At 45.1% G+C, this 17,510-nt stretch overlaps 1 protein-coding gene across 10 annotated transcripts in view; it reads right to left on the reverse strand.

Moving 5' to 3' along the window:
- The window catches only part of LOC126516459 (bromodomain-containing protein 3-like), a 159,913-nt gene that overhangs the window by 106,994 nt on the left and 35,409 nt on the right, over positions 1–17,510 (reverse strand). For 9 of the 10 annotated variants that reach the window (XM_055063937.2, XM_055063936.2, XM_055063934.2 and 6 more), the window contains one exon: positions 6,609–6,751. In XM_055063937.2, the coding sequence (XP_054919912.2) occupies positions 6,609–6,751 (143 nt within the window). Of the gene's footprint in view, positions 1–6,608; positions 6,752–17,510 lie in introns of those variants that run through there. The other variant, XM_055063938.2, reaches the window with a different exon arrangement.

Here is a 17,510-nt window from a genome sequence, read left to right on the forward strand (position 1 = left end):
GGTGCAATTGAGTCAAAACGAACTACTTTTTCCCACAACCACTACGAACGAAACCGCGGCCGCTATTGACACAATCATAGCGACCTTGCTGTTCTGAAGGCACGCACACGAAAGCTTGCTGCAACAAGTGTGGACGAAACTGTGGCCACTATCGACGCAATCATGGATGGCAAATATGCAGTTGTGAAGGTGCGCGGCACACATGCAAACTGAGTCAAACTACTCTTTGCCGCAACTGCGGACAAAACCACGGTCGCTATCAGCTCCATCGTGGATGGAGACTATGCAGCTGTGAAGGCAAATGGCCAGCGCAGTGTTATGCACGGTGGTAAACTCAGGAATAAAGACTTGAAAGGCACAAATAGGCACTAAGCGTTCCAGCGTAGCTGTCATTCACGCACGAGTTCCCCCTGATGACCGCCACTTTATTTTGGTTGGACGCTAGCGTCGTTTTTGTTCTTTTGCATTGCACATTTTCAATGCCCTGCACTTGCAGAGTTCTGACAGTTGCCCGAACAAACAGATGTGCAGTCGAATGTGTCCGAATTAAAAAGTTGATTGCATGAAATAATGCACACGCTCGCCACGAGCAGAGGACGAGTCCGAATGATTCAATTTTCCAAATTAACGAGGGTTGATTCAACAAGGTTTTACTGTATTACTAAAAATTAGTCACATTATTATTGAAATTCTAGGGTTTTACGAGCCAAAACCACGATCTGGTTATGAGGCGCGCTGTAGTGGACTCCGGATTAATTTTGACCCCCCAAGGTTCTTTGGCGTACACCCAATGCATGGTATACAGGCGTTTCTGCATTATGTCCCCATCGAAATGAGGCCACCACGGCACAGCAGTCATGCTATGATATGCATTCATGTATAATGTGGTGAAAGAAGTCGGTGCTACTACATTACATTTTAGTAGGGGTGTGCGAATAGTCAAACCTCATACACATCAATATAATTATCAGATATAATAAAGCAAACTGAAAATTTCATTGTGCATGCTTTATTTTTATCGAGCATTCTCCGGCTATAATAAAGCCGGAAATGCAGAATGCAACACATCATCAGTCGTTGCAAAGTAAACTTGCATGTGGCTCACACATTATTCGGGCAGCAAAAATGTCAAATACATTCACCAACCGATTTTTCCAATGCCTCATTTCTCGAACCTGCAAGCTTATTTGGACTTAAGGCGCTGTCAGCCGCTCATGTCATGTCAAAACTTGTCAGCAGAGCGGCTGACAACATGTTGCTGCCTGTCAGGGCCTCTTCGATTCCAGGCTGCTCGGGGGCTGCTATCCTGCATTTTTCGGGCAGCGGCTCTTCCCACTTGTCCAAAAGCTACTTTTGGAACAAACTTTGGTGAAACTTTAGCAACAGCTTTGCCTCAGTTTAGCCACGCACTGAACAATTTGGCAACACTGCTTGGGAAGCCGACTGTCTCGCCATCGAAAGCAAGTGCAGAGACGTGATCTACGTATAGTAAATCTCTTGCTTGGGCTAGTTGGTTCATGCATGAATGTATAGAGACCTACGCATAAGTCTTTTACAGTGCCGCTGCCAGGGCACTGCCATCTTTGAACACACGTGACTACGCCACCATCGAGTGATTTCTGGCTTCCCCTTCCCGACAGAGACATGCTGAGTAAATGCATAAAAACGCTGTTTTCGGTTTCGGGGTGAATTATTATTCACCAATGATGCGACACTATCAACCAAAAAGACCCAACAGAATGTTAGTGCTTGTGATAATTTAAACAAGGCCTTATTTTAGCCTGATGTTGACAGTTGAATTCAGCGCTCGTGCTTCCTTCAATGAACCGATTTACACGATTGTGTATAATTTCTTCTTCTACAGTTAAAAATAAATACAAAAAACTTCAATGCAGTCGCCGACCGTTTATTCGGACCTCACAAGGACTGCGGAAATGTCCGATTAAACAGGTGTCCGAAAAAGCAGATTAAAAAAAATCCTTTATTTCCACGCACTTATTCAGGCTTCACAGTAGGCTTGAAGAAATCGTGAATGCGCCGTTGCACGCTGTTCCGTTTACGCGCAATCAGATAAGCCTGAATGTCGGAGAGGGTCGTAGGGTCACTATAGGTTGCTGAAAGCACTGTCACTGCTTGTACATGCTCCGCATGCGACGGCAGCGTAGCACATGGTGCGTCATCTGACTCGGAGTCATCGTTCGGCGGTGCAGCAGAAATCCGACGAATGATCTCGCCGTCGTCGAGTTCTGCGCATGTCAGTACAGCAGTATCAGCACCTGTGAAACTCAACTGAGACGGTGTTCGGAATCGCAATGCTACCACTCCGCAGAACATTTTCAGCATCAGTAGGGAGCACATCGGAAGGCGACAAATCCTAGGCCTCCTGGAACCCGCTTGCCTGCATTCCCCAGCGCAATCTGCGGGGGCACTGTCGGCGCCATTAGACACTTGACGCGATGTTTCCGTATGCCTCGTTGGATCACTGCAACCTCGACACAGCACACAAAGCGAACGCTGTCACGCCGACACCAGTCGCACAAACAAAAAATGTGACCCACTCGCAGCGTCGTGCACGAAGAAACAAATCAGCTGCTGGATTGTCTTCGACATGGCTTACTAAGCTGAGACCGGAACTGCTGTAGCCACTTTATCGAACCAGGCAGAAACAATAATGATGAGCGGGGATTTGCACTAGCGCCACTTCATGGGGCAGCAAGGAGGCTTCATTCAAAACAGAAATGCAGTCAGCAAGTCGAACCATGCACCGGTCAGAGTCGGTGCACGGTGCTCTCGATCGAGTTGGCTCAAGGAGTGTCCGAAAAATCAGACAAGAGGTTGCAAGGTGTCCGAACTTTCGGCAGTTGTTATACATTATGGTCTATGGGGAGAATGGCGGTGCCGCGAAGCAGACCGAATAATCGAGCATGTCCGTATTGTTGGAGTCCGAAAAATCAGTCGGCGACTGTGTAACAAAATTCTGAATATAATGAAGTATTTAGCTTTTATAACTTCTTGCCCATAGAACAAACGAGAAGAAAAGGGGTTAACCGAGGGGCCCGATTTTTATTAGTCATATCATAAGAAGCCAACACTGGCACCAAGGGCAACATAGGGGAAATTACTTGTGCCTAATAAATGAAATAAAGAAATGATAAATTAATGGAAATTAAAATTCCACCTGCGGCAAGTTGTTTTTTCATCCACTTTAATTTCCATTAATTTATCGTTTCTTTATTTCATTTATTAAAGCACAAGTAATTTCCTCTATGTTGTCCTTGGTGTCAGTGTTTGTAGGCTTCTTATGATATGCCCATAGAACAAGTAACTTAAATATCAATATAATGAAGTTGGTTTATAGAAGACTTCAATATACAGACATTTCCATACAGCGAAGCTAAAGTCGCTATTATTAACTTCGTGGTGTCAAGGTTTAACAAGAGCAGCCGACGGATTTTTCCAACTCCATAAATTCGGACTTGGTGCATTTAAGAAGTCCAAAATATCCATCGCCGGGTTCCAATAGAACCAATGCACTTTCGCGGCAGATTCATCACGCGAATTCAGGCCCAAGAGTTCAATTCTCCCGACTAACTCGCTCACTCCGAGCCACGCTGCCCAATTTTGGAGGCCGCCATGTTGGATTTTCTGCTGGGCCAGCCTTGACTTCCAGTGGTCTGCTCTATAGACTCCAAAATTCGCACGTGCAAACTCTCAACCGAAAGCACGTGCCATCCTTGCATCTCGGAGGCCATGCCTCTCTATTACCAGTGCAGGCATACACTAAATTAGTATACCTGTACTGATTATAACTGAGTTCATATACAAAGGTCTGCAAAATATTTACAGACAGAATATCTGCCAAATAAAATTACGCACTTTTTCCCTGTGAAGCTGAAAAAATAACAAAGTTGTCCTAAGTACGAATTGAGTTTTTTTTTTTTTTAAGTTAAACAGTGGGCCATACTGTGCTTAATGGCAATTTTCTATTGCTTAGAAGATATTGCTGTCTAATTTTTAAGAAAACAGGAGGGTCTTTCCCTCTTTATTGGTAGGTGGTTTGTGTGGTTTCTGTGGGTCAGCTCCTTATAAGGCCAATCTGCGTGACTGACAAAAGCGAGGAATGTGTATCATGTCACTTGGCACCACTATCGCGCGGTGCCACATGCATTGACCACACTTGGCGCTGACGGTAAAGAATTCTCAAATCAGGAAGCCCATGGCAAATTCACCTAACCTCTCCCCCATTATTTCCTTCCGTGTCCATCTGCTGTCCATATAAATGTGTCTGTGGCCGGGGGTCAGCACACTGTCACATACTTTTGAGCCTGCCAAGTAAATGCAATGCTAGTCTTGTGACAGCTTGCTCGTAACTACGAAAAAACCTACGTCAGCCTACTAATGGCATTCGTAACAAGGGCCCACCGTACAATATTGCGCAAAGATGGCGGCCGTGAACCTGCAATGGCCATCCCGTGCACGCACTTTCATTGGCTAGGCGGCCTTCTGAGCGTCATGCAACCGTTGTGAATAGATCTGTATTGATTTGGTAACCGTAACTTCAGTCGCCGACACCCAATGACGCAGCTCTGATTAGGCATAACGGGCTTGACAGAGTGGCTAATGGTGTGGCTGTGACGAAAATTCGCTGCCGGCCGATGTGATAACAGGCTGCAAACAGTCGCGAAGAGCTTGTCGTTAATATGTTCCTATGGATGGCTCAGCAGTGATCGGGTGCAAAATCATGTGTATGGTTAGATTGATGGCCGTTGGAGTGGTGTTCTGGTACACAGTCGACCAGCCCGCAACTACTGCGAGCACACATGCCAAGTTCGTCTGCATGCTCACATGTAGGTAGAGAGCTCCTAACTGCACAAAGGTGCATGCGTGAACACACAACTCACATATTCGATGCCATGAGCATGCCTACCGTTCCATCTGTTCGTGCCTGCCATTCGGGCAGCGTGCCGTCGTCCGCGGTCTTCAGCCTCTCGTTCCATTGACGCTTTAGCTTTTTTTTTTTTCCGTAAGCTTGACATGTCTTCTTTACGCAAGCGTCACCAGACACGCCACAAGACGAAAAGCCAGCCACTTGAACAGAAGTGAAAGTAGAAGACTGCAACCCACGCAAACCGGCAGCAACGGCAGCGCACATAGAATTGCTGCTTCGGTCGCGTCAGCTAATGGGAGGCGCAAGAAGAGGGGGCTTGGCTTGCGTACGTGCGCTCCACCCAATCATAAATAACACTTCGGAAAAGCAGCAAGAGCGGTAGTTCTGTTTGAGCAGCATGATTTTGAGCCGGCACAAAATGCGCACAAAAAACCAGCTTCAAAACAAGCCCAAGATGGCGGTGGCTGGCTGGCGGCTGCGGTGCGTGCGGGAAAGTTTGAACAAATTTTACCTGCCGCAGGGCGTTTCGTGGCTCCTGCAGCGTTTTGAAAGCAGATTTTGTCCTATTTAACAATTGAAATCAGCGTTAATAATTTGACGGCAGGTGCTCGAAGGCAGAAACATTCCTAAAATGCATTTTTCCAAAAATAAATTTTTCGGACATTTTTTTTAACATTCTAGAACACGCGTCCCCAAATGGACCTCGTAGTGGCCTTGTACCATCCCCAACTCAAATGGTTGTGCGGCCTCTCAGAAGTACTTAATCTCAAACAAGCTCGAAGGTGACGTCATATTGTACAATTGCTTACAAAGATAGTTTTGCTTTCGTGAGACTCAGTCCGTCCCAGCACCAAGCCCTCAAAGTATACGGCAAACAGTGCTCTTGGCGCTGATAACAAGCTTGGCACAGCGCCAAAAACAGTTGTCAGGGACGCCTTCCGTGCCGAGTCACACAAAACTTATCGAAAGTGAAACTACCTCCGAAGGGGCTCGTCCAAGAATACCGCCCGAGGAAAGGTCTCTACCTCAGACGACGACCAGTAAAGAGAACTTGTTTCTGGATTGTCTACCAGTTCCCACTTATGCGGACATGATGTGCAGCGTCGACAACAGTTGGCGGTTTGTGCACATGACGATGTCGACGACTTGTTGACAGATTTTGCAGCTCTTGAGCAGAAGCTGATGCCTTTTAGAAATAATTTCAGGTGCAAAAAAAATTAATTATAAGAAGGAAAATAAATATCAGTTGGAAGTAAACGCCTGTCCGCGTCTTTTATTCTGTTGTCCGTGTCTTATTATTTTTTGCGCCTAAAGCCATTTCTAAAAGCTATGTACCAACTAGCCCGGCAGCAGACATTAGTAAAAGGAAGCTTAAAGGAAGCTTAAAGATTTCCTCACACCTCCTTAAAATTATTCTATAAATTATCTACCTTCGTCAAAGCAGTGCAGGTTCGTGCCATGGTAAGCTTATTCATCAGGCGGTCTGTACCCGTTTTTGGGGCAAAACTAAGCATCACTGCCTGTATTCTCAGTTTTCCGATTATGCGACAGTTTTGCTTGGTCCCCTCAAAGTCGTATAATCTGGGTTCCACTGCATTTGGTATTCGCACACCCATACTTTTCAGCAGAACATTGCCCCATTGTGGGATACACAGATGCAGCAGCAGGACACAGTTTTTTAGATGACTCGAGCGAAAGCAGGAGCACCCTAGAAACTCACCTGCTGTGCATAGGTGCTCGACCGCAGGGTCGGGGAGGTTGCACTCAGTGCAGTGGGCGTGTTAGTGCTGCCGGGCACATTCTCGGCAGGCGAGTGAGAGTTGGTCGCCGGACTTGCCGCATTCTGCACTGCTGGGCTGGGTCCTACAAGAAACATCACGGTACTGTGCACAACAATCGACCGAGAGTTTCTCTCAAGATTGCTTCGCAGGTTCACGGCGCACCAATCACAGCACAATGAAGCAACTGGGGAACTACGCAAGGAACAACACCCAAAATGCACAGAAAAAAGTGGGTACAGGCAATCCCGGATATATCTAACTTGGATATATTCAATTATTGCCTATATCAGAACAGTTGCAAAATCCGCTCAACAATCCCATGCAAAAAAAAAAAAAAAAGGCCATTTACTACGCGTACATCCAAGTCCCACTCATTGCCACATTTAATATATCTAGCGCTGTGCCACGCCCCTGAAAGTGCACTTCTAACAGAAACGCTATCACTTCACGCTTCATCAAGAATAATGCTGACAAATATGAAACAGCACTGTTTTGGTAGACGCTGTCAAACACGAGTTGAATATGAATCTGAATGCACATGCCGCGGTGGAAAAATGAGCATGCCTCGGTTTGCTTGCTGCACATATGGATCGCTCATGCAAACTATGGCCATTCGTTATCGGTAAAGAGCAGAAAGATGGCCACAATCTGCTCCACAAACGCAAAATACCTTCTGATATGATACACGTTCCACAAGAAAGCGAGGATGACACTCGACCTTTCCACCAAGTGGCAACGTGCACGAGATACTGCACCAACAGGTTTGTCTTCTTGCAGCCAAGGGCTGTCCGCAAACGGTATTTTAGGATTATGCAAGTGGCCACAAATATAACACCACATTTGTCCTTCATGAAAAGATCATTGCAGCAACAGCACATGCAAGACTCATCGCACTGTGCGATTGTGGGTCTACGCTGAACGCTTTTCATTCATGCTTGCACGGTTACATCGAAGGGAGAATGAACTCGGATGTTCAGCAAGCTAAGAGCCCCATTCGAAAGTGGGAGCATGTGTGTAAAGTCAGCCATCACCGACAGAGGGGCAGGAGGAAAAGAGCAAAGGGACACGCCAGGCGCAAGGTGCATCGAAGCACTGAGCAGCACACAAGAGACGCAAGGCCTTTTCAGAGCGATTAAGGAGCGAGGAAGACCGCTTGCGACAGGTCTATTCTAAGACCCGACAGCAGCAGTCCGCCTCACTCAAATCACCCACATTGACGATCGGCTGTTTAGATGGCGCATAGGGATGGTATTGTAACGGACACACGGATGGGCACGTTGACCCGCGATTCTCTGTACAAATGCGCTGATGATCCCACGGCATGCATCTATACAGGCTAGTTTGCTTCTGCAGTGCGCCCATTTCAATATTTTCTTGAACAAACACGTGCAACACTGCAAGGACTTACAAAGCACACAACGCACACAAGGCTCATCGTGGTCTTACATCTGGATGACACGGGCATTTAAGCTTAGCGTTGCGAGCAACTTGCAATGTTCGTGAGCAAATCGTAACTTGTGTGTTCAACACAGCCTTAGCAAAGCAAGCCCACTTCAATATCAAAGTTCCCACTTTTAAATATCTCTGGAAACTGTCAGAGACATGCACAGATCTCAGACACGCTTCCTGCAAGCGTATTTTACATTTTGAATTACTATCAATATATTGAACTATTTCATGATTCTTTGATATATCCGGGATCCACTGCATTAGGCACAAGACTCTGTACAGAGAAAAAAAAGTCACGAGACATTCCACCCTGTGAAGGTAGATGACCAGCGAGGCTCTTTAGCACACGACACAGAGGCGATATAGAGTTTTCAACAAAAAAATGCTAACATATTTATTGTCCTGATCTGTGGTTATCGTGACAAGATGTATGCACACACATTCTCGGTATCACCTGTTATTAAATGCGTCCATCACGTAAGAGAATGAATGGCTCATACCCCCTTAAGCAATGGTTCATATCACTGTAAATAAAAAATTTTTAATGCCATCTCCCCATTACAATAACATAAGAGAAATGAAATTATACGCTGGAATGACTAGCCACAACGGAGCCAGCTGTGGAAGGAGGCAACACGCAAGCAGTGGCACGAGCGCGTTCCCACAGTTGCTTCGAGGGGGGCCAACGCGTTAGTTTGCGGGTTGTTTGCAGATGACGGAAATGCCCTAGTCATATACAGCTTCGCTGTAAAAATTTACCGACGATTGCGATGTTCCCTAATGCGACATTTGAGCACAGCTCTGCGTTTTCATTTCGCGATGTATTGAGGCATCCCACTAACTGGCTTAGCTGCAATGTGTGGCGCTATACTACATACATTGAGCACTGCAGCTTATGCCACCATAACCTTTACCAGGAAACTTGTGGCGAACGCTATACAAGGTGAGCTTTTTAGTTTTCTTTTCCCCCCTTCCGCTAGGCCCGCGCCGCAGATGTGCGGACATTTTTCATCGCAAGCAGCAGTGTGTTCGCTTCCTTTCTTCGCTATGCCGCATGCCCAGTGGTAACTGAAGATTCTGATGAGTGCGACAAAGCCATTGCCGGCATTGTCGAACTTTTAAGTCGTTGACGAATTAATGGTCAACGAGTTTGTGAGTGCAGATGATGGTGTTGCAACCACAGGAGAGCCCAAAAACGAGGACTACATTGCCGAGATCGTACTGAGCACAAGTGAAAGTGGGCACAACAAGGAAAGCAACGATGGTCCTTTGCCCACATCCTCCGAGATGATTGGTGCACACTCACTAGTCCGGTGCTTCTGCGCTAATGTGGAAGGTTGTGGCCTCAGCTGCTCTGATGCTTTAGACAATGTGGAGAAGAGCGTGCATCGCACGCAGCAAAATTGCCCGAACAGAAGAAAATACAGGACTATTTCATGCGAAACTAAGCTAGTTTCTTCAATAAAATGATTTTATAGATGGTATGTGCTTTTATTACATCATATTCTTTAGCAGGCTTATATCAAATTATGCCTTATATCAAACTGATAGGAATTTTTCTTGCAAGTTCGATATAGCCCGATTCGACTGTATAACCTAAACATGAAACCTTTCGCTGCACAAGCACTCTTGGTGTGACCTTCATGACACCCCACACGATAGAAAGGCTGGAAGGGGGCCATACATTCTTCGATCTTGTCCATATAGGGCTTGTCTCTACGTGGAAATAGCTGTCACATTACAATAAAATGTTAGATGGCCACGCACCCATGCGACGCCGGCCGTGAACATTTGTACCATGCCGTGCACTCACTTTCATTGCAAGGTGGTTTATCTTTCTAAGTGTCGCGAGGCCTCTGGTGCAAAATTTACTCATGTATTCCCAAAAGGTAACTTTAATGGCTGCCACCCAACCACCACCAGGTGGATGCACCCTGCCGATCGCTCACGTTTATACCTCCGCACATACTCATTCAGTCAGTCATACTCAGTCGGACACGCTCAGCACTGCAACAGAACGCTCACTGCCTGGACAGCTCTCGCTGGCGATCGATGGCCAGGTGGCTAGCGGAGAGGCTTCACACGCTGGCACCACGACACCGGAAGTAAACGTGACGTCAAACCATGACACAGAGCCACTGAAGGCGGAACTTATCCCCAATCACTCGGCAAACGAGTTGAGAAAAAGCACCGCTAGGGAGGAGGGTAACTTGTAATCATCCGTAGCTCTCTTAAAGGGACACTAATGGCAAATACTAAGTCGACATGGACTGTTTGAATACCATTCCAGAAACCTCGCAACGCTCATTTCGTGCCAAGAAAAGAGTAAGCTTGCAAGAAAATTGTATCTGAAGGGTCCGAATATCTTTCAAAATTCATATCTCCCGCCACCCAACAAGGAGAGTGGTGACATTGCAGACGCCATCACCACCCTTTGCTGTGGCCGGTGAGTTAACGGCCTCCGGCAGACGATGGCACCGAGCCAAGATGGAGTGGCAGATTCGCTGCTGCAGCTTCTTTTTGGTCAAGTGCCGTAGACCGTTCGGGCATCCCGTGACATCACATGGAAGTTGAATTCTCTGCTACTTGCAGTTTGTGCGAGTTCTGCGAGCCAGCAAAACCAGCGCAGCACTATGCGATCAGGAAAGTACTAAAACGCGAAAGCGTGGGCGGCGCGGAATGGAGTGAAAAGGAAACTTTTCGACCGCCCGCATCGTCAACGGTAATTTCAACGAGTTCTTTTTTCTAAACATGAAATGTAACCGGACACGCAGCATTTTATTTCATATTATAATACAATACGAGGATGTTTTTTGCTACGAATAGTTGAGTACTAGTGACTATATGACTGAGGAGTGCTTTAGTGATCGTGCAAATGCTTGAATGTCCCGGGGGTCTCTAGTCGCGTCCTACATTTACCTCGATTTCTCGATTATTAAGGCTCTGTTCGCGATAATACTGACGCCTTAAGTATAAACCCCATGCAAGCAATTTTTTGCGCGACAGCGACAAGCGACGCGATGGAGATGGCTGTCGCGTTCACTCGTCGCCCAGAAGTCAAACTCCAAGTGAGCGACCGCTTCGCGCGACAGCTCTCCAGTGATGCCGGTATTAGGGGATCAAGTTAGCGCCAAACCTGGCGTGGCACTTACTATAATTATTTAAGTTGATTTGTTTGGCTGTACAAAGCAACATAAAGTATTTCTGAAGGTCTTGCAATAGGTTTATTTTGTTTCTGTATCAAAATTTGGTAGTTTGCTCGTTTCATTTGTATACTGAGAAGCGGGCACGTGTGCAAACCAGTAGTACGTCACTAATGTACATCCCGTTCCGGCTGCCTGATATTGGCTAGTCACTCATAGCACTTCCGGGCGACGAGCGACGAATTCAAGATTTGCAGAACAGCGATCGCGCGACAAGACCAAGCGATCTAATCAAGCGACGGCCCAATCAGTCGCTCGAAGCCATCGCTCGTCGCTGTCGCGCACAATATCGCGCTCATGGGGTTTAGCCTTTAGAGATTCTCGATCACTAATCTATCACTTTAGCTTGACTTAGTATGTGCCTTTAGTGTCCCTTTAATACAGGACACTTCACTTAAAAGTGTGGCATGAATGTTTTACTGTAGCTGCAACCTATCCGTCTACAAAATTTGTCCGAACCGTTTCAGGGACCCTTTCAAGATCACACGTTAAAAGTAGGTTCCAAACTACATGGCCGAATGAGTGAAACTGTGTACACGTATTGCATACAGCGTTCTGATAGCCAATTGGTTTCATCTTTGGAGATGCCAACATGCTTTCCATAGATGCACTGCTCTCTCTCTCTCTCCGTGTGTGTGTGTGTGTGTCTGTGCACATGTGATCAGTGTTGCAGACCTGGATGAACACTGCACCCATACAGAACGAGCTCCGTGGATAGGCTGCTTGCAAGGTACCGATGTCGGTTGGGTGTCTCATACTTTGAAAAATTAAATAGTAAGCAATTGCTTTGCGAACTGAATTTGAACATGCACTATTCAATTTGTGTATTTTAGTATTTTGCACACTACTGAAAACATTCCACTGCCGTGTAAACAGATGAAAATGCCAGACTTTGGTGCAGCCATTTAAAAGCACATACTCGGAACATCTTTAAAGCATCTGTTAAATAAAAAGCAGCCTGTGTTCCAGAATGCCAAATTGAAGAACAAACCAAGTCAATGGTGTATTTATTGTGAAGTTGCTGCACAATACAAAGACGCCGTAGAAAACAGCAACCATTTTTTTTTTATCAAATACCCTACCTTCGTTGCTTGTCACAAACACTAAGAAATCTTGTAATACTATTTGTGGTCAAAAAGACACTATCTTTAACTGATAACTGTGTAGCCATTTCGACTGCGTAGTGTTGTACTGTCTTTTCAGAATTTTTTTTTTTAACATCTGTTTCAAAAATCTTATTTCTGGCTTGAAACTGTCTCTTGTGGAGTGGATGATATTTGCAAGTTTTTTAAAAAGCAAGGAAGTTTACTCATCTACTGTGATATCGAAATTGTTTTCTGAGTCCTTGTGTGCCACGTGATTGGAAAGTGGGCAAGGTGCTAAATCTGTTGATGGGCAGTCTCCCTTGAATTGCAGACCAATTTTTATCCCCCCTGTAAAATCCCTGAGCATATCATTTATTCCCACATAGTTGACTTCTCAACACTAACTTCTCACCCTATCAATATGGATTTCTTAAACATTTCTCATGCAAGAAAACTAGAGTTTCTTTTGCATATGACCTTTTTGCAGCAGAAGACAATTCTGAATTGCATATTTCTTGATTTTTCAAAAGCTTTTGATGTAATCATCAGTTACTGTGTATTAAGCTTAGCGAACTGAGCACTGGCCTTAATACACCTCCATGGATTCAGAGACTCAATTCATAACTGCTAATAACCGCAATTCTTTAGATGCTCCTGTACCCTCTAGTGTTCCTTATACAGATTAATGACTTGCCTAATACAATTCAAATCAAGCATTTGCTGTCACCGTAATTTCCAGAGTTATTCTGAACGCTGCCAACCTCATTCAACAAGACCTCACTGAAGTTTTGTCTTGAGGCGCAAAATGGAGCATGCAACTTGATCCCAAGAATAGAAGGCCATGCAACTTTCATGTACCAATTCTAGCATTTTATTAACAGCTGTATTTTAGAAAATGTCGCATATTTATGGGGACTAAGGTGCACCCCATAGCGCCAGTCAGTGCAGGCATTCACCTGTTGTCCCTACACCTCTTCACTCGCGACGGTCGTCGGTGGTGGCATTGGCCACGAAGCGGTTTGCGCTCGCTCAGCCGCATTACCGTCGGCAGAGTTTTCCTTGCAGAGATATGCTAGCAGTACCCCTTGTGTGTATTTTATTTCCCTTTGCGTGGCAGCCCTTTGATTTCCGCACCAGCCTGGGACCAGGCATTTGTGCAGTTTCGGGTGCCGCCAGAGAGAAGTTCCTGCGTGCATAACAATAGGTGCCCCCCCATTTTGCCATCAGAGCCGCAAAAGAGGGGCGTGCACTAGGCTAAGAGAGGAGACAGCCGACGCCACCCATTGGCACGCTAAGCTCGAACCCGCGGTGGTTGGTATACCCCTGCGAGATGCAAGGCCCCCACAGGTTATAAATATTTAGGCATTAATATTGCCTCTCATCTTTCTTGGCACTCATATTAACTACATAATTAACACCATTTGGTCACTTGGGTATCTCAGGGTGACTACCAAATTGACATTTGCCAATTCCCCGAGTTTTCCAGGTTTTCCCCGAGTGCCTTAGGAGAATTGCCAGAGTATCACAGACGGATTGACACTATGTCACCCGATGCTGTCACTCTCTAGTAAGCATGTTAAAAGATATTTTAAAAAAGACGACTTTATCCAGTTTGAATAGTAAGGAGTAGTGTTTATTTATTCAAAAGAAAACAGAAGGGAGGGGTTAGTAAAATGCACAGCAAATGAAGTATCTTCGAAAAAATGGTAAAGCACATTGCAAATCGAGTCGAACATTTTCAAATACGAATAAAAAAGATGCATACAGAAGAAATATTTTCGAATATGAGCTATTCATATCAACTGATAGCAAGCTCACTGGTGTGAAGTCCGAACTTTGTAACAAGTGACATTCTCTTTCAGCAGCTGGAAAGTCCGCAACCTCAGCTGTCCTGACATAGTCTAGCTGCGCACAACGCCTCAGTGTTGCGTATTTTGGTTTGGGTGAAGAGCACCTGAATCTCGGAATCAGCCAACACTTTGCTTTTTGAGCTCAAGCTCTTTGAGAGGAAAGGCGGCATAGTTCCTTTCCCGATCATTCCTCAAGGCGACTGTCCTTTCTGTTCTCGTCCTCGTTTCGCCCACGGACCACTCGAAGCATCCTCTTGGACAGTTGTACAGTCAACGTCCAATTTTTCAGACTCCCTAGGGGCCGCAAAAACGTCTGAAAAAATTGGGCAGTCCGAAAAAGTGAATGCATGTCTTTTACTGCAATTAACGGCTCAAATTGCCACAGGCACGTCCAAAAAAGCTCTGAATGCCTGCCAGCATACTTAATAGGCATATCGGTGCTCATACTGCGACAGAAGATGGCAGGTGCACGAGTGTATAATTGAGGAGTACACACTGTGTCCCGTGACAATTGCCCCCTTCCCAAGCTTGTTAAGCTTCACCGCAAAACTTTTTTTATATGATTCCCCACGTAACATTGCTGTATTGAGGGACTTTTAGAAACCAGCATTATGCAACGTGCAGTGTTTTCCAAGCTTCAAAGCCAATCATGAAGTTTACAATGGTGACAGTGCGAAATTCTTTCAGTGAAAAAACATGGCACCAAACAGCAAGCTTAATAGTGAACGTCAAAGCATTTTGGCCTAGTGCCGCGGTGGTGGCTACGGCTGCCAGCGGATCTGCATGCGATAGCGCCGGTTCAAGGCAGTGAGACAACAGAAATGGCAGAGTGGTGGCTTTAATGCAGTTTCGGATTTGCGGGTATGGCAAAAAGTCCGGAAACGGTGAAAGGTTCTTGCATCCAAAATTCCAGTCGTTCTTACACACCGATTCTATGGGGTACGTGGTGGTGCCACGAAGCCATCTGAATTATCGGGCATGCCTGAAAAATTGGGCATCCGGAAAATCGGGCGTATATTGTACACTGGCAACTGCTCCAGCCGACGACAAGGCATCAAAGACGATTCGTTACAATTCCTCCCCGGTACTCGTTTCCTTTTGACTTTCGTTCCCTTTCAATAAAATTACACCTAATTTTCCCCAATAAAAGCACCAATTCCTCGAGTTTTCCTTGAGTATTTCCAGACTATTCAAAATCCCTGAGAATTCCCGGTTTTCCCGGCCAGTAGACACCCTGTATCTACATAGAAATGCTTGCATCTTTCACTTAACTCTTTCATTGCCATTCTTATAAAAATTCATTAATTTGACTGACAGCTTTTCTATGCGTCATTGAACATTTCCATTGGAATTCTTTTACTAGCAACATCACACACCACCTGACATGACGATTGAACTATTTGCCAGATTTGACCATTCTTGGCAGATTGGGGTGTCCGGAAAAAAGAAACTGCCTGGAGCTGGAAGTGTCACAGAAACTAGCCCCCAGTTTTCCTTGCACTTCTTCAAGAGTTGACAGTAACTTTGACATACGCTAAAAAATGGGGTGAAAGCCTGCGCGCTCTCGAGGCATTCATTACATCACATTTACATTTTAATGCACAGTTACTCACTAGTACTTGTTTTCTCCCACCAAAGGTTGTGGGTTCGAGTGCTTTAATTAACTCTACTTCAATTAACTGCACCTTAATTCCCTACCATACTCAGTGCGCATCGCTAACCTACAGATGGTTTAAAACGCTGCTTTCGAGACCTTTCACGCCACTCAGCGGCACTTTGTGTTAATAGACGTGAACAAGAATAACTATATTTTTGTTTTCTCAGCAGTTCACTTTTTCCCTGCCGGGCGTTAATTTTTGAACACACTCCGAAGTTTCGCAATCGTCAAAGCAGAAAGCAAAAATGGCCGCCTCCCGGAGCAGAATGCGTACTTTTGAAAGATCACAGATGTCACTATTCTGTTGTGTTTGGGGCTGATTTTATCAATGGATCGAAAAGCAGGGAGTGAAGTCGCTGCCTTTTCGTCGGACTTTGAATCTGAGAGCGACGATGACGCAAGCTAGCCCGGATCATCCGCGGTCACAGCCAGCCACGCCCAACTGTAGTGCTTGCAGTTAAATCTCTCTTTCCCAAGATTGTGACTATTAGACTGCAATACATTTTGTATATCTCATCATTCTAGTTACATCTTTTTCTTAGTAGATACAAGTGATTCTTTACAAAATTTCTTCAATTTTATCCCACAATCTTGATTCTGGCAATTTATCTTTTTTATGACATACATCTCATTAATAAAACATTTATGCGTGAGAAGTGCATTCATTCTGCCTTTTGTTTATGTACTACATAAAATACCGAGTGCAGTAGTTCCTCCAGAAAAAACATACTTGGCATATACTACAAAAAGCACCTATTTTCCCCAATTAACTTCACTAATTAACAACAGAGATCATAGGCTCGAGTGTCATTACTATCTTAATTACCTATGCCTTAATTCAACTTTCCGTAAGTAACACCAAAAGTTGAGGGTTCGACCCTTAATTTTGGTGCCATAACGCCGGATGGTCAAATTTTCGTCCCATTAGCAATCTAAAGCTCATGGGCTCATCCAAGGCCTGAATAAAAAAATTTGTGCTTTGGTCAACTAGGCAACATGAATTTTTAAATGACAGCAACAGTGAAGACACTGAAACTTCTTTTTGTTTGAATGTCTAGGCAGTTTTATCAATACCTCAACAGTAGATGCTCATAAGTGCTTGTTATATTGTCAATTGTGTTGGACTTATATCTAGTGCATATCAAGTGCATCTTTATTTTTCGCATTGTGGGTTGCTTTTATTCATCGGCGTTTCGACAGCGTATGCACAAGTTACTATGAGCAATCCTTTCTGTCATGTAAGGTTTTCACTCCCACAGGAGCACGCAGTCATTTACAGGCTGAGCTTCGACTAAGCTTGAATAGCTTTGTAAGCTCTTACATTTTTAACACCACCTGTAAAGTGCCCTTATTTGTTACAGTACAATACTGTGCAACCCTCCACATTTCTGTACAGCACTGTACCAGGAAATGAACAAAACATGTAAAGGCTCCAGCACCAGTTGAACACACACTGAGCCCCCTTTGCTTGCCTAGAAAAGCTGATAACGAAATAATCAAGTATGAGGAGGCTGGTGCATGCTCCCCGACCTTACAACCATTGCTTCACGAGCCTTAAGAATGCAGTGAAAAACGAACCAGGTGCCTCCTGCAATGA

This window comes from Dermacentor andersoni, chromosome 1, assembly GCF_023375885.2.
Source record: "Dermacentor andersoni chromosome 1, qqDerAnde1_hic_scaffold, whole genome shotgun sequence".
In the NCBI taxonomy this organism is placed as follows: domain Eukaryota; kingdom Metazoa; phylum Arthropoda; class Arachnida; order Ixodida; family Ixodidae; genus Dermacentor; species Dermacentor andersoni.